Source organism: Garra rufa, chromosome 5 (genome assembly GCF_049309525.1).
Source record: "Garra rufa chromosome 5, GarRuf1.0, whole genome shotgun sequence".
Taxonomy (NCBI): Eukaryota; Metazoa; Chordata; class Actinopteri; order Cypriniformes; family Cyprinidae; genus Garra; species Garra rufa.
Genome location: NC_133365.1, coordinates 15422915 through 15448843, shown reverse-complemented (window position 1 = coordinate 15448843; position 25929 = coordinate 15422915). Strand labels below are relative to the sequence as shown.

The following is a 25929-nucleotide window of genomic DNA, read 5'->3' as shown; positions in this document are numbered from 1 at the left end:
CACAGAGCTCATAAACTGAGCTGCAGGCAACTCATGCTGCTTTAAAAATGGATACAGGGCAGTTTACCCCCAGCTCATCCAGAAACATGATCATCCTTTGTTTGTTGTTCTTGATGAAAGGATTCACCCCCTCCATGTAGGGCTCCTGCAACACAAACACATCACGACAAATGCATCTCAGCATTAGCATTCACAGGACTCTTTGACATCTATTCAGCGTAACTCATTTTCTAACACAGCGTGAAAATCCAAACACCTTAGCACCGAATTCCACCAGGTTGGCCAAGTTCTGCACAGACTTTGCTACCAGGGTAAGCGTTCGACCTGCTGTGGAGGATGGAGGGTCTGCAAAGACAAGACACATTTTCATTTTTGTTAATATCATACTAAACAAGGTAACAATCCTTTTTTGGACATGGCTTTAAGACAAAAATTCCTTAAAGGAAACCCCGGGTATTAAGACTTCTCTGACTTAATATAACATAAATTATGTTTCTTACTAAAATATTATCCAAATCGTTTCACACATATTTTGGACTAAGGGGGGTGCCATTATCTCTGCCGTTGTGTCTCTGCCATTTGTAAGCTCTTTTAGTAGCTATGGTCTACTAAAAGCCTCAAAGACATCAGGGCTAAAGTGGAGAGAACAAAGACGCAGGTCTTTAGGAAGTTTTATTCATCCACAGGCATCTTCACATTCTTTTCCCCTTTTCTTATCGCTAAAAATGCAGTGAAGACTTACATAGCTTCTCTTGTTGACCTTCGACTGAAAAATGAAAATTACACACAAAAGCTGCAAAATGTGGCATTGCATCAGTATTTTATTTTCAGAGTTGTGTTGCAAAAAAAAAAAAAAAAAACACTAGTCCCCAATACTGCCCTACAAAGGCAAAGTGCAGTAACTACGCCAACACTGAAACTGAGAAAAAAGCCTTTAAAGTTTTTACGCCGGCTAGTCAAACATGTTGACACTCTTGTTTCTCTGAAACAGGGCAAGATTGAACCAGGAGACTTTGCCACAAGACAAAACCATTGTCACAAAGTCTATTTTAAGCCTTAACTCAATTTTGACCAAATGTGTAGTTACTGCGCTTTGCCTTTGGAGGGAAGAATAGTATAAAATATGTATAAAACAATGTGGATTTTTTTAAAATAACGTAAATCTTTCATGTTTTTTTTACTACATGTTTCAGTAAGAGACATTATTTATGTTATATTAAGCCATACAAGTCTTGATACCCAGGGTTCCCTTTAAATTCATAGTCATTTTTTTGTCATGTCACATTAGTTAGGGTTTGGTAATTTAGTCTGATTCTAATTAACTTGTCAGCTTCTATAGTCTATGATGTCTAATGATAACCCTGAAAAAATAAAATAAAAATCATACTGACCACAAACTTTTGAACCAAAAACTATATAAACTATTTTAATATTTTGATGTTTATATCAAAATATATGAACATCAATTAATTTGAAAACTAAAAAACAACTTTATACATACTTAAATCTAATAACCTAAAGTAAAACTAGTAACGTAGAACTTAACAGTTATTTATATATATACTGCAGTGTTGTTTTGTATTTTAGCCATCTGTATATATAGACTGCATTCAAATTAAATTACAATTTCCTAAGAAATAATTAATAAAAAAAAAAAAAAAATCTAATCTTTACAATTATTTCCTAAGAAATAATCAAAAATTCTAATCTTTACAGTTTTTATGCTCTTATTATCTTACATATTTGTTAGAAAAAATTGAAAAACTTCCATTAACAAGACCTTTGTTGATTATTTTGATTATCAGCTAAATATAACGTGCAATAAATCAGAAAATATGATAGCCTGTTGACTTTGTCTCACTATGACATGTTTATGCCTTTTACACATTTGGACCGTTAAGTGCTCTTCTGTCAGACTGAAGCTCTAACAGGTGCAGAATGAAATATTTGAGTGGGTACTTGACCTAAATATGTTGCATCTGAAAAAAAGAGAGCTTGTTTGCAAGCTGTGCACTCACCAGCAATGATGTTAAACATTCTGGGGTTGAGAATGGCAGGGCAGATGAGCCTCAGGAAGACAAAACCACTAGAGGACAGAGACAAACACATTTTGACACTTTGCAAGATGTTCCTCTGTAAACGCTCGCGAATGTAGTTTGACAATGTGTTACCTCACAACTCGGGTCCTCATTGTAGTGTTGGTAGGCCATTTTTGTTGCACAGACTTCTGAAGACAGCCATAAATGTACCTCAGGGTCCTTAGACAGGACAGAAACAGACAAACTATGAATACTAAATCTGTGTAAACAGTGTTGTACCACAAAGAAGTGATGGGCGGATAGGTAATATAATAGGGATAATATAAAAAAAAAAATCTGGTTGAAATAATAAGATGGTTATTTTCATGTTATGACTAATGACCAATAAAAAGCTAATGTTAAAATTATACAGTATTTTGTCTTATACCAGTTGTAAAGAAACGCCAAGGCAAAATATGGATAAATAGTATGGTACCACATTTGTGACCCTGGACCACAAAACCAGTCATAAGGGTCAATTTTTTGAAGTTGAGATTTACACATAATCTGAAAGCAGCCATATCACCCTGCAGCCCAAGACCGGTTGCTCACTGAAGCTAAGCAGCGCTGAGCCTGGTCAGTACCTGGATGGGAGACCTCCTAGGTTGGGTTGCTGTTGGAAGAGGTGTTAGTGAGGCCAGCAGGGGGTGCTCACCCTGTGGTCTATGTGGGTCCTAATGCCCCAGTATAGTGATGGGGACACTATACTGTAAAAAAGCACCGTCTTTCGGATGAGACGTTAAACCGAGGTCCTGTCTCTCTGTGGTCACAAAAAATCCCATGGCACTTCTCGTAATGAGCAGGGGTGTAACCCCGGTGTCCTGGCCAAATTCCCTCCACTGGCCCTAGTCAATCATGGCCTCCTAATAATCCCCTTTCATTGAATTGGCTATATCACTCTCTCCTCTCCACCTGTAGCTGGTGTGTGGTGAGCGCAATGCCGCATACTGGTGGTGGTTGAGGAGAGATCCCCCATATGACTGTAAAAGCGCTTTGGGTGTACGGTAATACACAATTAAAGTGCTATATAAATGCATCATTCATTCATTCATTCATAATAGGATGATATTTGGTGCAAAAACCAAAATATTGAAAAATATTGCCTTTAAAGTTGTTCAAAGTTCCTAGCAATGCATATTACTGATCAAAAAAAAGTTTTGATATATTTACAGTACATGGAACATGATCTTTACTTAATATCCTAATGATTTTTGGCATTAAAGAAAAATCAATAATTTTGACCCATGCATTGTATTTTTGGCTATTGCTGCAAATATACTTGTGCTACTTAAGACTTGTTTTGTGGTCCAGGGTCACATTTATATACATATACATACATATATATAGTGGTGAGCTATCATGCTTACGGGGGCAAGATCTCTGCAGCCATAAATATCTTCTCCACCAGCTCCGACAGGATGTTCAGTAAGTGAGCTAGATTCAGGTTAACATCTTCATTCTTCTCCAGTTTAGACGGGTTCAGCTATGGAGAGAGACCAGAAAACCCACCGCATGAGGGAAAAGAATTTTGACTGCTGGTTCAGTTTATTCACTATTCAACAGAAACTCGACAAAAGCCAATATGCCCAAGGCTTTGGAAAGAACATCATGTTGATGCATTTGGGCTTAGACACACTATGCACAACACATCAGAACATTTACAGATCTGAGGCACAAAGGAGCCTGATGTTAGCAGTGGGACATTTTTGTCCACTGACCACTATCGTTCAGTTCTGTTTCGTTACCTCGCAGGACTGCTTGCTCTCCATGATCTTCAGTATGGTGTCTTTGAGAGCGTGGTGGACAAAAGGAGTGGCTGTGGCCTTCATGTACTGCTCCATCAAAGTACTGGCCAGAGTAGTGGCCCGGAACAGCGTTGTGGCTTCGTCTGCAACACCAAAACAAAACTAATTGTAGGGATGTTCAATGTCTGATTAAAAAAAAAAAAAAAAGTAATGTCTGAAACATTCATAGAAGCCTATTCTGCCCTACAAAGCAAAAAGGCAGTAACTACGCCGAGTGCAGAACTGAGAAAAATTACTTTAAAGTTATCCTGTCATCCAGCCTGTTATCCAATGTTAAAACCGTCCATGAGGATGCCGCAAAATCACACACATTTGAGATAAGATATTTTGTCACATACCAAAGGATGCCTTGAATGTCATGAAAATGATAATAACTAATTTTTGACCAAAAATGCAGTTACTGCCTTTTTGCTTTGTAGGGCAGTATTTCTGACACTCAGGTAATTGCGACTTATTTCACAATTTAGACTTTTTACCTAGCAATTGCGAGTTTACATTTCTTTTTCCTCAGAATTGGGTTTTACAAACTTGCATTTCTGACTTTTTTCTAAAAAGTGAGAGAGAAAACTCGTAATTGCGAGTTATAAAGTCAGAATTGCGAGACATAAACTCCCAATTCTGACTTTTTTCTCAGAATTGTTTTTCTCTCGCAATTGTGAGTTTATATCACAAATTTTGAGAAAAAAAGTCAAAAATGAGAGCAAACTCAATTGAAAGCAAACTCAATTCTGAGAAATAATGTCAGAATTGCGAGAAATAAACTTACAATGCAGACTTCTTACACAGAATTGTGAGTTTATATCTTGCAATTATGATTTTTTTCCTCAGAATTTATATTTCAATAATAAAATATATATAAATATATATTCAGAGTTTATAGTCACAATTCTGACTTTATAACATGCAATTATTACAAGTTAATAAGTCAGAATTGTGAGATATATAAACTCACAATTCTGAGAACATAGTCTTTTTCCCCTCTCATAATTGGATTTTAAATTTATATCTCAAAATTCTGAGAAAAAAGTCAGAATTGTGTTTATAACTTGCAATTCTGACTTTATAATTTGCATTTGTGATTCTAAATCTCACAAATTTTGAGAAAAAAGGTCAGAATTGGGAGATGAAAAGTTGGAATAACTTTTTATTTCATTTTTATTCAGCGCGGAAATGGACTTCCATAAACACTGCACAATCCTTTTCTATGTTGTTTTTTTAATTAATAACAAATTAGCATTACATTAATCATTCGATTTATACTGAACAGTCTAAACATTTTAAAATTCATAAGAAAATGTATAATGAATGTATCCTGAATTAGAGGAAAATATATATTGTAATAAATTATATATGTAATTTTTTTTTTTTAAAGATGCATTTTTTTGATTAAAATGTAATATCATAAAATATTATTACAATTTAAAATAATTGTTTTTTGGAATATATTTTAAAATGTAGTTTAGTCCTACATCTTCAGAAATCAATATTCTGATTTGCTGCTCAAGAAACATTTCTTAGTATTGTTGTGGAAATCAAGATCTTTTTTTTTTTTTTAGGATTCTTTGATAAATTTAATTGAAAGTGAAAAACAACAACAACTCTACTTCACTGTCCAATCCACTCCAAATGAGAGATGTCAAGATGGACAAATTAGAAGACAGCAATTTTAAGAATGCTACTACACAAGCTTAGCTTATGAATATTAATTAGGCAATGCTGATGTTGCTTCATAACCTTCCTGCAGAGTCAAGTCACAATCTAATTAATATTCATGAGTCAAACTTTCATGACTGAGTTTGTAAATTCAGCCACGTACCAAATTGAGTCGATACTTCTAATACTAGTATCCTGACAGCTCTTCTCTGAGCACACTGCACATTCTCAAGATGGTGTCTGATTACCCAGTCTATTAAATGAACAATTGTTCATTGCTTGAAAAGAGGAACTGTATAAAATGCACAAACAAAACTGTCAAAGCTTTGTTCTGCAGCTAAAACATGATGAACAAGCCTGAGGGAAGCTGCCCAGCCTCGGTGCAGCTGTGACATCTGTTTGCTGTTGAATACTGAACTGTGAATAATACAAAGAAAGAGCCCTACCCTCCATATTAATTTCTCTGTCATTCAATGTCCTCAGTAAAGGAGCTTCGGCTCGCTCGTGTCTTAAGATACGGAGCAGGATGCTGGCCAGCAGGGTGCGGTCCTGCCCACACACGTGAGCCAATGCATAGATCACGTGATAGTCTCTCTGTAAGATGAGCTGGGGACGGACAGTAACAGCATATAAGCACAATATACTTTTATCAAAAGGATAATAATAGTTCAAACTTACAATCTTTTAGTAACAAGGCCAAAAAATTGACCACGTGTGTGCTTACCTCTTTGAATTCACTGTACTCTTCCTCAGGCATGATCTTCTCCATTGAAAACCGCACTCTTACACGGAGAGAGCCTGGCTCGATTCCCTTCAGCGGCACGTAGGAGCTCAGAGGAAACCACTCATCGATCATCTGGCCCCTCTGCAGCTTGCTCAGCTGGCAACGCATGAACACTGAAACAATACAGAAGAGAAATAAATTAGAGAAGAGCAGAATTCATGCTTCGCTTCATATAGTGCCAGCAGAGGGCACACTTGTGCAAGGAAAAGGAGCATAGGTGCCATTAAAGCAATGTTGCTGCAGAAATTGAGCTCTATTTGTAACACGCTGTTGATTACCACAGACAATAACTTGTATAAATTGATGAAAAAAAGCTTAAATCAAGTTACAGCAACATTTAAAATTCATAGTGCCAGGCCACAAACATCAAAGACAGTTCTACTTATTTTTTGGACTAATACTTCTGTTCAGCAAGGGTGCATTTCTGTTTCAGATTTCCATTTCAAAGGTTTGACTGAGCTGGAGCTGTTTTGCAAAGAAGAATGGGCAAGAATTTCAGTCTCTAGATGTGCAAAGCTGATAGAGACATACCCTAAAAGACTGGCAGCTGTAATTGCAGCAAAAGGTGGTTCTACAAAGTATTGGCTCAGGGGGCTGAATAATTACGCACACCCCACTTTTCAGTTCTTTATTTGTAAAAAATGTTTGGAATCATCGTGGAATCATCATCTCACGTGTACACCACTTTGTATTGGTCTTTCACATGGAATTCCAATAAAATTGATTCATGTTTGTGGCTGTAATGTGACAAAATGTGAAAAAGTTCAAGGGGGCCGAATACTTTTGCAAGCCACTGTAAGATATAAAAAAAATAATAAATTAATGATTGTCTGATTTAAGCAAACAAGTTAACAAGTCTTTGTGTTAACCACTCAAAAATAAATAAATGAAACATACTTCTAAATAAAATAAATACACATAGCATTTTGCATTTTGGCCAAAAAGTTCCATTTTGGTCTCATCTGACCAGAGCACCTTCTTCCACATGTTTGCTGTGTCCCCCACATGGCTTGTGGCAAACTGCAAATGGGACTTCTTATGGTTTTCTTTTAACAATGGCTTTCTTCTTGCCACTCTTCCATAAAGGCCAACTTTGTGCAGTGCACGACTAATAGTTGTCCTATGGACAGATTCCCCCACCTGAGCTGTAGATCTCTTCAGCTCGTCCAGAGTCAACATGGGCCTCTTGGCTGCATTTCTGATCAGTGCTCTCCTTGTTCGGCCTGTGAGTTTAGGTGGACGGCCTTGTCTTGGTAGGTTTACAGTTGTGCCATTCTCCTTCCATTTCTGAATGATCGCTTGAACAGTGCTCCGTGGGATGTTCAAGGCTTGGGAAATCTTTTTTGTAGCCTAAGCCTGCTTTAAATTTCTCAATAACTTTATCCCTGGCCTGTCTGGTGTGTTCTTTGGACTTCATGGTGTTGCTGCTCCCAATATTCTCGTAGACAACCTCTGAGGCCATCACAGGGCAGCTGTATTTGTACTGACATTAGATTACACACAGGTACACTCTATTTAGTCATTAGCACTCATCAGGCAATGTCTATGGGCAACTGACTGCACTCAGACCAAAGGGGGCTGAATAATTGCGCACACCCCACTTTTCAGTTCTTTATTTGTAAAAAATGTTTGGAATCATGTATGATTTTCGTTCCACTTCTCACGTGTACACCACTTTGTATTGGTCTTTCACATGGAATTCCAATAAAATTGATTCATGTTTGTGGCTAGCCTGACAAGCCAGACCCACATAAATGTAGGGTCTGGGCACTCTCCATAGACAGAGCTCAACCAGAGGGGTGGGATAAACGGTTGTCTTTCAAACTCCCTCTCCACGCAATAGGATAGCGCTACAACCAATCAGAGCAACGAAGAAGGTGACGTACTACGTAGTCAGAGCGACGGAAAAGCGAGTTCCTTGCATGTGTGTTGTGGAAAAGCTTAACTTCAAGTCTTTCAGAGTAGCGGCCAAAGCCGATTCGAAAGAACGTTGTTCGCTAGCAGCAGCCATCGCTCTATCTCTCACGCGTAATTCACGGAACCAGAGAATGTCTGACGCCTATTTCACACATACTCCGTCTACAGTGCGTCTGCAGTCCGTGTGCGTTATGTATGCGGTGCAAAAGCAGCACGGACTCGTTTTGCTTTCACACAGCGTCCGTAACTGATCCGCGGCTCTTTACCACAAACACAACATTTATCCGTTATTTTGATTTAAAATCCAAACATGCTTTTTCAGCATTGTGATCCTCTTTTATCACAGTACACTAATACAATAATACTAGACATATTCACGTTTAAACTCAGTAAATATAAACAACGTATTATTCATCCATTCATCCTCAATAGAGCCATCGCTCTATTTCTCACGCATAATTCACAGAACCAGAGAATGTCTGATGGAACTTATGGTCGCAGGTCAGTCGTTATCATGTTAAACCCGCCCACCGACTCGTGATTGGCCCGGTCGATTTTGGATTTTCAGAAATCTCAAGTGAACGGAGAGTAACTAGACTGCCCTTGGAAGCAAATGTAATTTGCTGCCGCTAGGGGCGCGTCTAGATTCTAGGCTAGTTTGTGGCTGTAATGTGACAAAATGTGAAAAAGTTCAAAGGGGCCGAACACTTTTGCAAGCCACTGTATGTTTTAAACAACAAAATTAGTCAGCTAGTCAGTATCTCATTTAATTTGTCTGCCAAAGTGCATTTTTTATTCACACAATGCTTGCCAAACGTTAATTTTTGGACCCAGCGTGAGGCACTCAAAAACAAATCTAATACAATAATTATATGGTAATGAATAGACAATGATACTCACATATGTCACTTTCTTTGCTCTTCTTGGTCTTGTTGCTTAAGCTTATTTCAAATCTGTTGATTTCGCTCGACAAGTCACTGCGAGAGAGAAATGGCAATCAGAACCTTAACCTCAGCCTTAACCGAAAATTCCTTTCAAAGTCTGTAAACGAATTTCAGTGAACTCACTCAAAGATGAACTCCTCAGTGAACACAGGGTTCTGTCCCTCTCTAGGATGAGTCTTCGCCACCTGCACACTGTTCAATGAGATGGTGCAGTAGGGGTTGGTGAAGTGTTTGATAGGAAGTTTGTGGGCCTCCTCCACATACAGGACTAAACTGCTAACCTACGGTTAGAGAATGACACGCAAATGTTAGATTTTTCTGTACTCTAATGAATAAGTGATGAGATGTCAAAGGCAGATGACATGCGGAGATCTTTTTCCAAAAATACGCCTGTGGTAATGAAGATGACGATGTTCTTTTCAGATTTAGCCCAAATGCGTGTCTGGGAGCAGGTGCTCTGAAAGGGGTTTTCATCACCCTGCTCACCAGCATCCAGACAGCTCAGCTGTGGCCCCTTCTGACAGCACATCCACAGTCATCTGAACACCTTAACTTATGATTAAGGGAACGGAAGCCAGCATGTAATGAAAACAGTGAGACTTCTCTCTTACCTGACGCAAACGCTTGTTGAACGTGGTCTGTAACGGTTTCCTAAGGTTATTGCAGAATGTCTGCAGGCATTTCATCCAGTCCTGTGAATGCAGGACACATGGTTGGTTCAAGGACTTATTTATGACTTGATTCAGGCATACACTTACACTTTCTATTACATTTCTATTCTATAAACTCGTTTTTTAGTATATATACAGTCAAGCCCAAAATTATTCATACCCCTGGCAAATTCTGACTTAAGGTTACTTTTATTCAACCAGCAAGTTTTTTTTTGACTGGTAATGACACAGGCTTCTCCCAAAAGATAATAAGACGATGTACAAGAGGCATCATTGTGAAAAAAAAATATTTCTCAGCTTTTATTTACATTTAAACAAAAAGTGGCATGTCACATGCAAACTGTCACAGTCTATGGGAAAATCCAAAGTTCTATACCATTCCAAATAGTCCAAACTGTACTAAAGCATCCTAATTACCCTGATTCATTGGGAACAGCTGTTTTAATCAACTCAACAGGTGAAAAACAGAAGCTCTCTGCTGTTGGTTTGTGGACAGTCATGGCTAAGACAAAGGAGCTTACTGAGGACCTGTGGCTGTGCATTGTGGCTGCTCGCAAGTTAGGAAAGGGCTATAAGACCATATCTAAATGTTTTGAAGTTCCAGTGGCTACAGTGCAGTATATTTTTATTAAAAAATACAAGACATTCCGCACTGTGAAAAATCCCAGAGGAAGCGGTTGGAAGCCAAAAGTGACACCTGTGCTGACACCACTTCTCCAGATAAGGCACACAAAAGCCTGCTTGGCCTTCAGGTCTTCTGTTTTATGGTCTGATGAAACAAAATTTGAATTGTTTGGCCACAATGATGTAGCCTTCATTTGGTGTAAAAAAGGAGAAGCCTTCAACTCTAAGAACAACATCCTCACTGTCAAACATGGTGGTGGGAACCTAATGTTTTGGGGGTGTTTTTCAGCTAGTGGACCAGGGAACCTAATCACAGTAAACGGCACCATGAAAAAGGAGCAATACAAAACAATTCTCGAAAACAACATCAGGCAGTCTGCAGAGAAACTTGGCCTTGGGCACCAGTGGACATTTCAGCACGACAACGACCCAGAACACACAGCAAAAGTGGTGAAGAAATGGTTGGCAGACAAAAACATTAACGTTTTGCAGTGGTCCAGCCAGAGTCCTGACTTAAATCCAATTGAAAATCTATGGAGGAAGCTAAAGATCAGAGTGATGGCAAGGAGACCCTCCAACCTGAAAGAGTTGGAGCTCATCGCTAAAGATAAATGGGCAAAAATACCAGTGAAGACATGCAAAAAGCTGGTCAGCAATTATAGGAAGCGTTTGATTGCTGTAATAGCCAATAAAGGCTTTTCTATTAATTATTGAGAAGGGTATGAATAATTTTGGACATCATGCCACTTTTTGTTCAAATCTAAATAAAAGCTGAGAAAGATTTTTTCCACAATGAAGCCTGTGTCATTTCCGGTCAAAAAAAAACAAAACCCTGCTTTTCTTTACATTTATAAAAAAAAAAAAAAAAAATTATTTATTTTTAAAAAGCGGACCCTCTAACAACTAGCATTTTCTATTCTTTTTTTATTCTATCTATTTTTCTTTTTATTATTAAAAACACCTTGCTACATTTACTGTATTAGACTAAATGGGACTTGTCACAGAACATAAATTACAGCTCTTTTGTTGGTTAGATTGCTTCAGTTGTCCTCATTTGTAAGTCGCTTTGGATAAAAGCGTCTGCTAAATGACTAAATGTAATATTTTTATTAAGCAAGAATGCATTGAATTGATCAAAAGTGACAGTAAGGACTTTTATATTGTTACAAAACATTTTTGCATTTCAAATAAATGCTGTTCTTCTGAACTTTCTGTTAATCAAAGAAGCCTTAAAAGAAATCATGGTTTCCACAAAAATATTAAACAGCACAACGGTTTTGAGCATTGATCATAAAAAGACATTCTAGTGTACCAAATTAGCATATTAAAATGATTTCTAAAGGATCTTGGGACAATGAAGACTGGAGTAATGGCTGCTGAAATCCAGTTTTGCCACTGAAGGAATAAATTACAATTTATATATAGAAATTTACAATAAAAATGTTTTGCAACATTAACTTTTTTTTTTACTGTATTTTGAATCTAATAAATATAACCTTAGTCATCTTTTCTACAGTACTTTTTAATTTATATATGTATATATGTATAGAAGTGATATGTACCTGTGCCTGCTCAGGTGTCTCCCCAGCAAAGTAGAAAATGTACTGCTCCTCGCTAAAGTGCTGAACCACAATCTGGAAACAGTTTGGCCTGGACATAAAAATATCAACATTAACAAGTACATAAATACAGCTGCTCAGTAAACTAGCCCCTTACACTTTGGACACTTATATGCTATATTTGAAAATGCTTTAATCTTAGAAATGTCTTAGAATTACATGTAAAATATCAAACCTATCGGCAACTGCAAACAAATACTGATCAGATTTAAGGACACCACCGACTTGAGTTGCATTACAATTGCATACCTGCCAAACAGACTGTCGTGGACCCCGTACACAGAGCACACGCTCAGATCAATCAGTCCTTTGGGTTTGGTGGCTCGCTTCTCACTCTCAAAGTAAATGAGCTGAGCGTCGTTGCCCTCCAGGATGAAGTACAAATGCTTCCAGCGCTTACCCTTACCTGTGGAAGTACAAGTGAAATTGTAAGCAAGATGCTCCAGACTCACAATAACTACTTGAACAGTTTAAAAAATTCATTTTAAGGGAGCCAAACCATGAGAGAACACCTGATTTATTTACATCATGAATTTAAAAGACAATTATGGTCTTTTTTGCACAAGGAGCCTGTACAATAAAAAAAAAAAAAAAAAAGTACTACACATCAAAATAGCTGAATATTAAATACAACAACAGCTGAATGCCAAGAAGAAAATGCATTAGAACTAGGGCTGAGTATTAACATAGATTTTACAAATCAACCCGTAAAAGGGTTTAGGCAGAAAAACAAAAAGTGTAATACTTTAAACAGTCTTTTTTATTTTTTATTATTAAATATTAAAACGTTTTCGGTTTAATTTCACTGGATTTTGTTTTTGTTTTTCTGAGCAAAAAATAAATATCATACATTTTCCCCTAATTTACAGAAGACACCCACTAAAATGTCATTCAGTGTAACAGTCTTGTCAGGCATATTTATAAAAAAATAAATTTATGACGTTTGAAACTATCCTAGGTTTTGCCCATTTGTCAGTAGGAATTTTTTTCTCATTTAAAGTACAAGTCAGAATAACAAGCATGTTGTTTGAATTTTTACAGAAATATTGTGTTACACTGAATGACAATGTAACACTATTTAAACCACATTTTGACATTTTATTCTCCCAAAACATATTTGAAATCTTAAAAGTAGACACTTATGTTTAATGTGCTTTCTATGGACATAAAATCACTTTTGTACATTTCTTTTGACGTGGACATCTTAATGTCTTTGACCCACATTTAAATGGTGGCTGTCATGAAAACTTGATTTTGTGGCTGATTTATTCAATAATAAAACACATCACTAACAGGTTAAGTAAAAACACAATGAATATTTAACAGTGCATATGTTTAGCAAAATTCTTCTTTCTAAAGTATTTTTTTTTCCAGCTAACTATCAATTTTATGGACACTGAATGGCTTTCCTGAGGTAAATCTAACCGTTTCATTGATGTCTTTCCATGGTTGAAACACTAACTGAGGGATTACATGGGACATGATACATTTCAGTTAGTTATATTTTATTTTTTAATAACTTTTGATGTTAATTTGTGTTTATTTTGTGCTATAACTAGTAGTAAAGCAGAAGAGATGATTGGTTCATGTGCACTCCAGAGATCGGTCACACCATGGTAAAGAGTGCCAAAATAACATGAATTGGCCAAATTTCCTGATAAAACTGGCAGAATTTAAAAAGCAAAGACTTTTGTAATCAAAAGTAACAAAACACAAAATTTATTATGATTGTTGGATGACAGCCATGCAATTAATGTTTAGTGAAGTTTTATTCATGCATCAACTAGAAAACAGCAAGAGATTAAAATATCCTTGGGATTTAAGTAATAAAAATAGATAATTTATAAAATGTATTAGGTATGCACCTAAATTTCGGCTGTCGAAAATTATCGTCCGAAAATTATTTTATTGGCTTGTATTTTTTATTATTATTCAGTATTCAGTAAATTCATAAAAAATATTGAGTTAAATTAAAAGGTTTTAGAAAATTATTTATGCTATCTAATAAAATAATAAATAATTAAAGCATTTTCATTTTGGTGCATCACTAAAATGTATTGATGGATAGTCAACTCAGCCCTAATTCAATGCACAACCCTGAGGTAAATATACTACATATTGACTACAAAGCTCGAGCAAACAGATTTTTTACAGATCATTACTTGCAGAACACCTCATTTATTTATAGCAATTTTTAAGAGAAAATTTAATTTGTACACGGGGAGCCTGTTTAACACAACCAGGATATTAGGTGCAAAGATTTTAGCACACATTAAACCACCTGAATATTAAATACAAACAGCTGAATACTAACAAGACAAGATGTCAGAACTAATTCACATTCATAGCCTTTGATCAGTGAGAACACCCCACAGAGCGCTAAATCTCTTATTAAGCAAAGCCACTGTCATTGAACTGGACAGCTCTGTGTGTTCAGGTAAACGCTTTGCTTTGTGTTCTACGTAGCTGATCCTGAGCTGTCTGTGCAGAGCCTTCCTGTGCGTTTCACAGGTGATCAAACACTGTCATGGTTTGACAAAACCACACTCACATGGGGCTTATGTGCTACAAATTACCCACATCCTCTCGTCCCACTGAGAACGATTGAGCACCGAATGCAAATGATACGAGTATTTGTCAAAAAGCCTGATAACCAGCAAAAACTCACTGCATAGATTAAAAGTAACCTGTGGTACCTTTGTTGAAGAGAAGATATCCTTTCTTGACAATGTTTTTGTAGAAAGCATCTTTTGTTTTTCGTCGAATAGTGTTATAAATTTCTCTGCCGTCGACCATGTCGGAAAGGACTTGCTCTTTTTGCTAAACGACAAAAAGGACACAGCATTATGCTTATTATTGAGATGATCTTCAGCAACATCTGAACTTACTAGAATGACCTTTCATTTACCTGGACCGAGACAGGATCTTTCAGGGTGTAGCCCTCCACAATCTGCTCTTTTCGGTAACGTTCGATAATATCGTCAACACTGCCAGGAAAAGCATAGTTTAATTAGAGACCAGCTAAATGTAAAGCTGTGTGATTATATTACTATGTGCAAAATTACACAGTGTTACATCTTAATTAAATCAGATCTGTGGCATAATATATGGGACAGGGTTTAATCTCTAAAATGCGTTCAGACAGGCAGCTAAAATATCTGGACAGGCAGTTGTCTGGAGTAAATGACTGAAATCTGTTACAGGGGAACAAATGTAGAGTCAACTGAAATCTTTGCAACCAAATAATTAATATCATAATTGTAAAAAAAAAAAGCATAATCATTATTTGGTCATCACTGTGCAATATGCAAACACTGCTCAGAACTACAGTGCCTTGCAAAAGTATTCATACCCCTTCATTTTTTTCACGCTTTGTTGCAGCATTATGTTAAACTGCTTTAAATTACTTTTTTCCCCCACATCAATCTACATCTCATACACCATAACGACAAAGCACAAAACAGGTTTGTAACAACTTTGCAAATTTATTAAAAATAAAAAACTGAAAAGATCCCGTTGCATAAGTATTCATACCCTTTTCTGGGACACTCGAAATTTAGCTCAGGAGCATTCATATCGCTTCTAGATGTAACTACACTTTGAGTGGAGTTAAAGTGTGGCAAATTTATTTGAATGAGTATGATTTTGAAAGGCACACACCTCTCAGAAAAGGTCTAACAGCTGAAAATGCATATCAGAGCAAAAACCAAGTCCTGAGGTCAAGATAACTGCCTGTAGAGCGCAGTGACAGACTTGTGTTAAGGCAATGATCTAGGGAAGAGTTCAGAAAAAAATCTGCTGCATTGAAGGTTCACAGAAGCATGTAGCCTCCATTATCCATAATGGAAGACGATTGGAACAACTAGGACTCTAGAAAATGTCTGCCAGCCCCCATCCAGGCTGACAGAGCTTGAGGGGTGAAAAGGTGAGGCAAAGAATGGCAGATAATTGCCAAATGCAGATGTGCAAAGCTTGTCACATCATACCCAAAAAGACTTGAGGCTGTAAAGGTGCTTCAACTATGGACTGAGTTAAGGGTATGAATACTTATGCAATGTACTTATTTCAGTGTTTTATTTTTAATAAACTTGTAAAATTAGCAAATCTGGTTTTTGCTTTGTCATTATTATGGTGTATGGAGTGTAAATTGATGTGGGGGAAAACTAACTTAAAGCAGTTTAACATAATGCTGCAACAAAACAAAATGTGAAAAAAAAAGACTTTTGCAAGGCACTGTATATGTGCACATGTTATGTTATTACTGTTAATGAGTTCACCAGGGAAAATTCCAGACACCCATGCTGTTATGGCAATACAGTATTGTATTGTATTATATGATGGGAAGGCAAATAGGTGTTTCAGAGGTATGAGGGTCTGTTTTCAGCCAGACCCCACAGGATGCTTTTAGGTATTGGCACTTTAAAGCATTTGTCTGCAGTCTTACCTGTTATAGTACCGCCCTCCCATCATGAACTGGTTGTTGGGAGTGGGGCTAATCTTGAACCTTTGGATGTTCTCACTGGTACGAAAGAAAAGGGAGTAGTCGCCTGGTGTGTTGTCCGACGGCCTGACTAGAAAGCTGCAGACCTGACCAACTGGACAAAAAAGCAGCATGTTAGAATTGCGTTAAAAATAGGATTATGTAATAGGATAATGTAATAAAATTAGCTTTAATGAATTCCTCCTTTAGGTTTGCAAAAACAATCTATTCAAAGTGTGTAATCTATGCTAATGTGAGTCTACGTGCGGTTAAAAAAATGACAAATGATGCATATAATACTTTAAAATGAAGCCTTTAATGGCTTCATAAATCAAAATGGTTAATACATGCACACTTTTATGATTTAAAACAATAATTAAGCCAAAAGTGGAAGTTATGTCATTATTTAGATTTTATAGTTCCTCCCACAAAGCTATTGTATGACTTCAGTGGGTTTGGAATGACATGAGGGAGTAAATACACTGATAAGCAGATCTTTATTTTGGCTAATAACACATAAAAGACTAATGAATATTTACTTTAACATTTGCTAAAGATAAATACAGATTAGCTTTAATTTAAATTAAAGATTAACTATAAGTGAGTGTTAGATAAAGGCAAAGGTAAGATAAAATTAGAGGAAGTAAGCATGTATAATTAAATATCCAATATCAACTAACACTTTAACTTTATTCCACACAATTCAGACTTTTATGCTCACAATTTTGAGTCTATATTACACAACTTTAAGTTGTGTAAACTCAGAATTGTGAAATGTAACTTTAAATTATGAAAAGTCCTAATTGAGAGATATAAATTTGCATTTGCAAGAAATAAAGTGAGAATTGTGAGATAAATTGAAAAAAAAAAAAAAAAGTCTTTTTTTATTTATTTATCTGTTTATTTTTTATTTCATGGTGAAATCACGCATTCATACTGTTAATGCTATTTGCACCACAATACCAGTCATAAGTGTCAATTATTCTAAATTCAGATTTATACATGATTTAAAAGCTGAATAAATAAACTTTCTGCTGATGTATGGTTTGTTAGGATAGGACAATATTTGGCCAAGAGACAACTGTTTGACAATCTGTGATCTGAGGGTGCAAAAAATCTAAATATTAAGGAAATTGCCTTTAAAGTTGTCCAAATGAAGTTCTTAGCTACGCATATCACTAATCAAAAATTAAGTTTTGCTATATTTACAGTAGGACATTTACACACTATCTTTATGGAACACGATCTGTACCTAATATCCTAATGATTTTTGGCATTAAAGAAAAATTGATCTTTTTGACCCATACAATGTATTTTTGACTATTGCTACAATTATACCCATGCTTATTTTGTGGTCCAAGGTCACAAATAACGATTAATATTCATTTAGGAGCTGAATATTACTTTAATAATGTCAAAATACGCATGTGAAATGCATTGCTCTCTGGTTTGAGCACATCACAGTCAGGGTTTTTTTTTTTATTACGCTCATTACATAAACATGTAATAGCCTGTGGTTTATGTTACGCTCATGTACCTGTCATTAGCAGGTTGTACGCCTCTTGTTTGCTGATCTTCCTGTGGTACCAGCTATGAAGATAGAAAAGGAAAAACAAGAGGAAACAGGAAATGAGACATAAGTAAGCAGGGTATAAAGGGCAGGCCTCCAGGCCCTGTGAGTCAAATCTGAGTCAGAGCAGCCTACTGCGGTCACAGCACAAGGGATCAAGCCACCTCTATCAAAGCTGCTCTCTGATCAGATCAACAGCCTGAGGCTCAAACACTCATTTATACACATAAGTGCAGCATTTCCCTCTGATTCTGACAGATGTTTATTCTGCAATGGCACAATGAACTAAATAAACCTAACTGGGCAGATAAGATATGCATGTGAAACTAAACAAAGATGGCAGCAGAGAAAATGATCACTCCATGATTCTGGCCAATTTGGACAGGACTGTATAAGAGGTCAAGCCTTGGCTGCATGGGCTGTTCTCAGTTACTGAAGGCCAAAATTGTCATGTTTCTTAAAACATTTTATTATAGTAAATGTTTTACCAGTTCATATATTCGGATGGCTATTAAAAATTCAAAACAGATATACAGTCTTACGCAATAAATACTTACATTTTTCCCTCATGGGGATCTTCTTCTCGTCCCTGAGAATAAATTCAAATTAATATATTAATCAATGTGCAAATCCAAAGAAAGTTTACTGAAATCTTTTGTAAGGAGTTTTTTTTTTTTCAGGATAAAACCTGAGACACTTACCACCTCCTCCACAAGATCATCCACGATAAGGCCCTGTTCTTCTGTCCGAACATTGGTTACCCACATCCAACCGTCATCCAGTTCATTGTGAACGATAAAAATGTCTCCTTTGAGAAAACTAAAGACAGACAATAAAGTATAGAATTACACAGAAGAGAAAAATAAACAATTGAATGAGATAACCACACAATTATTAATAATGTTAAACATACATATGAGTTTTTTGGTAATCTGATGTTGCATTTTCAATGTAAAATTTACTATAAATGTGAAATGTTTCTCAAATAGGCATTCAAGGGTCTTTGGAAGAGGTAATACTTTATGATATTTTGAAATTGCTTTTTCGAAATTAAAAGGCGGATTATAATACAACCTAAATTGCTTCCCTGCACTGTTACTTTTTGTAACTTCCTGTATGAGCCATTGAATACCACAGAGGAAGAAGATTATTCCAACTAGCCACTCAGGTGAATCATCTCAATCCTGGTCCTGGAGAACCCCAGCACTTTTACCAGCACTCATTTAACACACTTGATTACTATCAGCAGCTCTTTACTAGAGGCTCCCAGACTTGTCCTGTATCCAAATATAACAGCTTCCCTTCTATAGAGTATGTGAAATGAGTCACATCCAAATACTTGTTAAATACGCAAAAATAACAGGATGACCTACTGCTTTTTCCCAACATTCTATAGTCGTATGGACACTTTAATATTGCATGAGGCCACAGGAAAGTTGTCTTATGCATACAGTAAATGGTGGGAAACAGCACCGTAACTGACATTGTAGGTCACGTTATTTTGTCAGTATGGTGGGTGTAAAATGTCAGAATTGTTTTCATACTATACACATGCATACTTGTGTAGGTGCAATGAGTTCAGCACGAAATGGATTGAGTGGTATTACTGAAGTACTGAATTTAAAGCCAGAATTATGACCGCACGATAATAGTTAAAATTAATTATTTGTGACCCTGGACCACAAAACCAGTCATATGGGTCGATTTTTTTGAAATTGAGATATATACATCATCTGAAAGCTGAATAAATAAGCTTTCCCATTGATATATGATTTGAATATAATATTTGAATATATATTTGAAAATCTGGAATCTGAGGGTGCAAAAAAAATAGTATAAAATAATAAATCATCTAAATATTGAGAAAATCACCTTTAAAGTTGTCCAAATGAAGTTCTTAGTGATGCATATTACTAATAAAAAAAATAAGTTTTGATATATTTATCAAAAATTATAATTTACTATTACTTTTGTTCTTATTTAAGATTTTTTTCCCCACATTGTATCAGAATTATTCATGTAAGCAGAAACCAAAAGAATATCAACTCATATGCAGGGTGTGGGTGAAAAAAGTTAAAAAAAAAAACAACAACAAAAAAACAACAACGTAAAAACGCTAATGTGGACAAAAATGCCACTTTCAATTTTATCCGGATTAATGTAGATGTAGCCTAATATAAATTCCAACAATTTCAGATAACCTTAATTTTTTTTTATTAAAACAACAAAAACACTTTATTGTATTGTAGCACAGAGTTTGCGCAATTTAATTTATTCCGCAACCATTGGAAACAATATACAGTCGTGGCCAAAAGTTTTGAGAATGACACAAATATTAGTTTTCACAAAGTTTGCTGCTAAACTGCTTTTAGATCTTTGTTTCAGTTGTTTCTGTGATGTACTGAAATATAATTACAAGCACTTTATACGTTTCAAAGGCTTTTATCGACAATTACATGACATTTATGCAAAGTGTCAGTATTTGCAGTGTTGGCCCTTCTTTTTCAGGACCTCTGCAATTCGACTGGGCATGCTCTCAATCAACTTCTGGGCCAAATCCTGACTGATAGCAACCCATTCTTTCATAATCACTTCTTGGAGTTTGTCAGAATTAGTGGGTTTTTGTTTGTCCACCCGCCTCTTGAGGATTGACCACAAGTTCTCAATGGGATTAAGATCTGGGGAGTTTACAGGCCATGGACCCAAAATTTCAACGTTTTGGTCCCCGAGCCACTTAGTTATCACTTTTGCCTTATGGCACGGTGCTCCATCGTGCTGGAAAATGCATTGTTCTTCACCAAACTGTTGTTGGATTGTTGGAAGAAGTTGCTGTTGGAGGGTGTTTTGGTACCATTCTTTATTCATGGCTGTGTTTTCCAATTTCCAATATTTATGTAATTCTCAAAACTTTTGGCCACGACTGTAGATTTATGTTTGGTTTATTATATATGAGATGGTTTGCTCACAGATTTAGTAGAAATGTGAGAAAGGATGACTTTTGAGGAGGTTTTATACCTGATCTCATCAGTTTCTGGCACTTTGGTGTATGGAAGTATGGCCCTCACTCGTCGCCTGTCCTCTACTGGCTGGCAAGAGAATGTAAGGTTATAGCAACACCACAAGGGACCATGGCACATATTACCACTATGATGATCAGCACTGAAGGATTAACAAAACACAATCCTGCTTCTGGACGCAGAACCTCAGATAAAAACAACAACAACAACAAAAAGCACATGGACATGTTATCATTCTTAAAGTCAGAAGTTCTGATCATACCTCTGGGGGAGCCACTGGAGACGACAGTTTTTCACCTTTCAGTAGGCAAGACACATAGCTGTAATAACCAATGAGGTCTGACAGGGACGAGAAGCGTCGTCCCCCGATGTAGTAATCTCCACACATCGCAATGATCCTGAACACGCACACAAAGCAGAAATGATTTTGCCGTTCTGCATTAAAATTACAATGCCTGAATGAATTAGACTGACATTTGCTGCAATAAAGTATTTACTTCTGTGAGTCTGTCCAAATATAAATGCACCACAAGCACAAAAGCAATTGTAGTGGCTGTAAAACTCAAATTGTGCATGTTTATTTAAATGTAAGAGTTTTATTTAACTGCAACAAGAAGCATTTGCCATGGAGAACTAAATTAATATATTACTGAGACTTGTTTGTTTGCTTATTGTGTGCCTCTTTATAAATCAGTCATTATGAGCTGCACAAGTTTGTTCATTATTGATGAAAATGGCTTGAACTGTAACCTTTGCTATGAATGCCTTGAGTATACAGTGTTTAAATGTGAACTGTGTCTTCATTTTACTTCTGCTGTATCTTGTGTACTAATCTAGCCTATACTTGAAACTTGGCACAGAGATTTGAAAAAAAAAAAAAAATGTTGGCTCTTATGATAATTTGCTTGCAATGTTACTCATTTGTAATTAGTTCAGATTAAAGTGTCTGCCTAATATGTTTAAATGTGTAAACGTTTAAACAGAATGAAGGTGTGCATATTTTTCTTACTTTGCCTAAATATCATATTTTTTTTTTCATTTAGTACTGCCCTTCAGAAGCCACACAAGATACTTCCCAGAAAACAAAATAAGTTAGATTTACCCTGATCTTCAAATTTAAAAAGTTTTCACTCCCTGACTCTAATGCATTGTGTTTCCTTCTGAAGCATCAGTGAGTGTTTGAACTTTCTGTAATAATTGCAGTCCCTCAGTTGTCCTCAGTGTGAAAAGATGGATCTCAAAATCATCATACAGTTATTGTTGGATAACGTTTTAAATACACAAAAATGCTGAAAAACCGAAGAATTTGTGGGACCCAAAGGACATTTCTGAAGAACAGTGGGCAGTTTAACTGTTCAGGACAAACAAGAGACTCATGAACACCTATCAAGCCCCCCCCAAAAAACAGCTGTGGGCCATTCAGGTTGATTAAGAATCAAGTGTATGTAAACTTTTGAGTCATTTTTATAAATTCAACTATTATTTTCTCTTGTGGACTATATGTAAACATCTTTTATCTTATTCAGGTCAGTACTAAATAAAAAATAACATGTATTTTGTATGATCTCTCTTATTTTGGTAAAATAATTAACATTTAGCAGATTCTGCAAGTATATGAAAACTTTTGACTTCAACTACATATACTTCAGCTTGTGGGAAAGCTACTTGCAATGAACTTTGATTCTTCATGTGGTTTTCTCTTTTACCACCTGCATTATTATGGTGGTTGTCAGTATATGTTGAAGGTACAAAACAGATTTCAGTAGCAGTGTTCTGTATATATGTTTACAATTTTTCTGCATTGTTCTGCTACAGCAGCCAAAATTATTTTGTAAAAAACACATTTTCTAAAATTGAATCAAAACAGGCGGGACAATAAATCGGATATGGTCAAAAGATGCATTAAGACTTGCAGTGTAAATACAGCCTAGATGTCTACAATAATCTGGACTATAAGTGAATCTATTGGAGGTCTGTGTGCTTCAGTAAAACATGATCCAGACAGCACAGCTCACCTGAAGTGATTGACCACATTGGTCACGCTGAGAAAGGACAGTACGAAGGAGCCAGGCCGGCGGTCGCTTTCCCTGATGAGGTAGCTGCCCGGTGTCCGAGCCTGACGCAATCGCTCTTCTGCAATGGTTCTGTCCAACATTCCATGGTACCATCTGAAAGAAAGCAAGCACAGATGATAAAAGTTAATCGACAGTAAATCAGATTTTAGTGTCTTCCTCTATTCGGTCCATCAGCATTGATTTTAATGCAGTCCTGACTGTTGGAAAATGCTGAAGTAGGTTTTTTGAAAGGCTGTTTTTGGCATGCTGACATAATCAAGCCTATATTTAGTACATTTTATACCAAATCACTTTTAGGATTTTGTGAAAAAAGCTTTGCTATAATGTAGTAACTCTGTAAACTGAGGCTTGCAGAGATTGCATTGGGTTTTTAAAAAGAATGCAAGCCGCCCTCTCACACAGAGATATGACAGTCCTCCGGCTGCAGAATTTCTCTCAACAAAAACTCATGCACAAATATCCAAAGTGAAATCTTGCTCTAAAAAAGGTGCCTCAGCACAGCGAGAAAATGTAAAAAGCTTTTACTGCAGAGCCTCAGCCATCAAAAAACACGGAGCTCTCTAAATTAAACAGTAGCTTTTCTAACAACACTGGTTAATTTTTCAGAGATTTTAGATCCCTGCAGAAAAATAAAAAAATTATTTTAGTCTGATTTTAGTCTTTTGCAACAGGGGGTCAGGACAGAGAGTAAAAGACACAACTGAAGTTTATTTAACCCTACAAAATTCTACTGAAAATTTCACTTAACAATTGTGTCATGTTTACTTGGACAGACTGTATATAAACTCACTGCAGTTACATTATAACTTTGTACATAAACATAAAGCAGGTAAAGTAAAATGGTATGCTAGGTCTGCTTTCTTATATACTTTGTATAAATGAGACGTTACTTCAAAAAATGATGTAAAAAAATTAATCTTGGGAAACGTACAGTTATGTAATACAATAAAAAAAGGAATCACAAAGCAAAAACTGTAGAGTCTAAAAATGAATTTTAATTTTGAGATTTGCTAAAGATGATCTTCAACTGTGTTATTAAATGAAAATGTTAAAATAGGGGAAATAAGTATGCATAATTAAATAGTAATAAAAAGATCATAACCAAAAATGTTACCAAACTTACTTCTTTAAATATACAGCAAAAACAAGGCAAATTACCATGCGTGTCAAAAAGGTTGCCTACGCCATTTGATAAACATCATGATTTTGCATGTTCACCATGGTTCATGGTATTTCTAAAATTAAAACGTGTAAGCTATCTCATGTATTTCTCCACAGCATGCTATTTATTATAACGGAAACTATTACCATCAAAAAGTATTAAAAAAAACAACGTATGTGCTTACGCTTTGTTTCAACTCACTCTTGCTGCACAAATAATCTAATTCAAATGCAACAGAACAACACGTCAATTAGCACTTCAAACATGTCAAAAAATGCACAAAGTCAAATACAGCACAGAAGTCAGCACATATATGAATGTGTTGTTGATGTGGTGAAGAGGAAGTGATGGCAAGTGAATGGAGGAGGTGAGAGATGAGAGTGAGACACAGGAACAACTGTGATATTTTCAGAGTCTTGCCCATGATAAAATGCCACACTGACTGCAAACAGCATGATATCATGTGGGCATGCAGCCCTCCCACACTCAAACTCACTGTTTTCATACAGAAGCATATGCAGCAGAGAGAGTAAGTTTTGTGTTGAATGTCAGTTTTCTATGGAGACTTTATAAAGTTTTGTTCAGAATACAAGAAATGTTGCACTTCAACTTTTTATTTCCATTTCTACTGTACTCTCCGTGTAGTAAATTTGAGAGAAAGTATATATAGGCTACACTGCTCAAAATAATTCAAGTTAGTTCACCCAAAAAAAAAAAAAGAAAAATCTGTCATTATTTATTCACCCTCACGTCATTCCAAACCTGTAACACTTCCGTTCACCTCTGGAACACAAATTAAGATATTTTTGATGAAATCTGGGAGCTCTCTGACCCTCCATAGCCAGCAAGGGTCCTACCACGGTCAAGGTCCAGAGAGGTACTAAGAATTTTGACAAAAGAGTCAAACATAATTTTATGAGCGAGTAACTAATGACAGAATTTTCGGTGAACTAACCCTTTAAGTGAACACCTAATCATCACAATAACACCAATTCAGTTCAAATTCATCTATATACAGGACAACCCCCCAAAATGGAATGGTTTTACAGTTGCTCTCTCCTTATCTTTCTTGACTGACTTGTCTCTAGTTTTGTGTTTTGTTACGGTCCTTCTCACTCATAGCATGTCGATGAGGCAATGCCTGCAAACCAATCAGGTTGCACAGGTAGACCAGCTTCTCCAGAATGGCACATCCAAACGTGCCATCACAACAAGGTTTGTTGCCTTCAAGCACAGTTTCAAGAGCATAAAGGAGATAACAGGAAATAGGCCATTATACAAGGAGAGCTGGACAGGAGCGTAGAAGGGCAACAACCCAGCAGGAGGACCAGTATCTGCTCCTTTGTGCAACGAGGAGCTGTGCAAAATGACCTCCAGCAGGCTACTGATGTGTATATTCGGACCAAACTTTTCAAGAGACTTCATGAGGGTGACATCCTCAGAGCCACTGTCAGAACTTGCATTGGTGCAGTGGGCCCTGGGATAGTCCCTGTGCATGACAACGCCGGCCAATGTGGACAGAGTATGCAG

At 36.4% G+C, this 25929-nt stretch overlaps 1 protein-coding gene across 3 annotated transcripts in view; it reads right to left on the bottom strand.

Moving 5' to 3' along the window:
- Nucleotides 1–25929, bottom strand: part of rasa1a (RAS p21 protein activator (GTPase activating protein) 1a) — a 55400-nt gene that overhangs the window by 7565 nt on the left and 21906 nt on the right. For all 3 annotated transcript variants that reach the window (XM_073839354.1, XM_073839356.1, XM_073839357.1), the window contains exons 2-23: nt 23178–23330; nt 21425–21560; nt 21161–21231; nt 18847–18964; nt 18703–18734; nt 18113–18165; nt 16540–16690; nt 15004–15082; nt 14792–14915; nt 12345–12501; nt 12039–12126; nt 9793–9873; nt 9305–9462; nt 9138–9214; nt 6261–6433; nt 5983–6142; nt 3824–3966; nt 3446–3561; nt 2172–2258; nt 2019–2086; nt 257–345; nt 68–145 (exon numbers count right to left, since the gene is read on the bottom strand). In XM_073839354.1, coding sequence (XP_073695455.1) covers nt 68–145; nt 257–345; nt 2019–2086; nt 2172–2258; nt 3446–3561; nt 3824–3966; nt 5983–6142; nt 6261–6433; nt 9138–9214; nt 9305–9462; nt 9793–9873; nt 12039–12126; nt 12345–12501; nt 14792–14915; nt 15004–15082; nt 16540–16690; nt 18113–18165; nt 18703–18734; nt 18847–18964; nt 21161–21231; nt 21425–21560; nt 23178–23330 — 2392 coding nt within the window. The remainder of the gene's footprint in view (nt 1–67; nt 146–256; nt 346–2018; nt 2087–2171; nt 2259–3445; nt 3562–3823; nt 3967–5982; nt 6143–6260; nt 6434–9137; nt 9215–9304; nt 9463–9792; nt 9874–12038; nt 12127–12344; nt 12502–14791; nt 14916–15003; nt 15083–16539; nt 16691–18112; nt 18166–18702; nt 18735–18846; nt 18965–21160; nt 21232–21424; nt 21561–23177; nt 23331–25929) is intronic.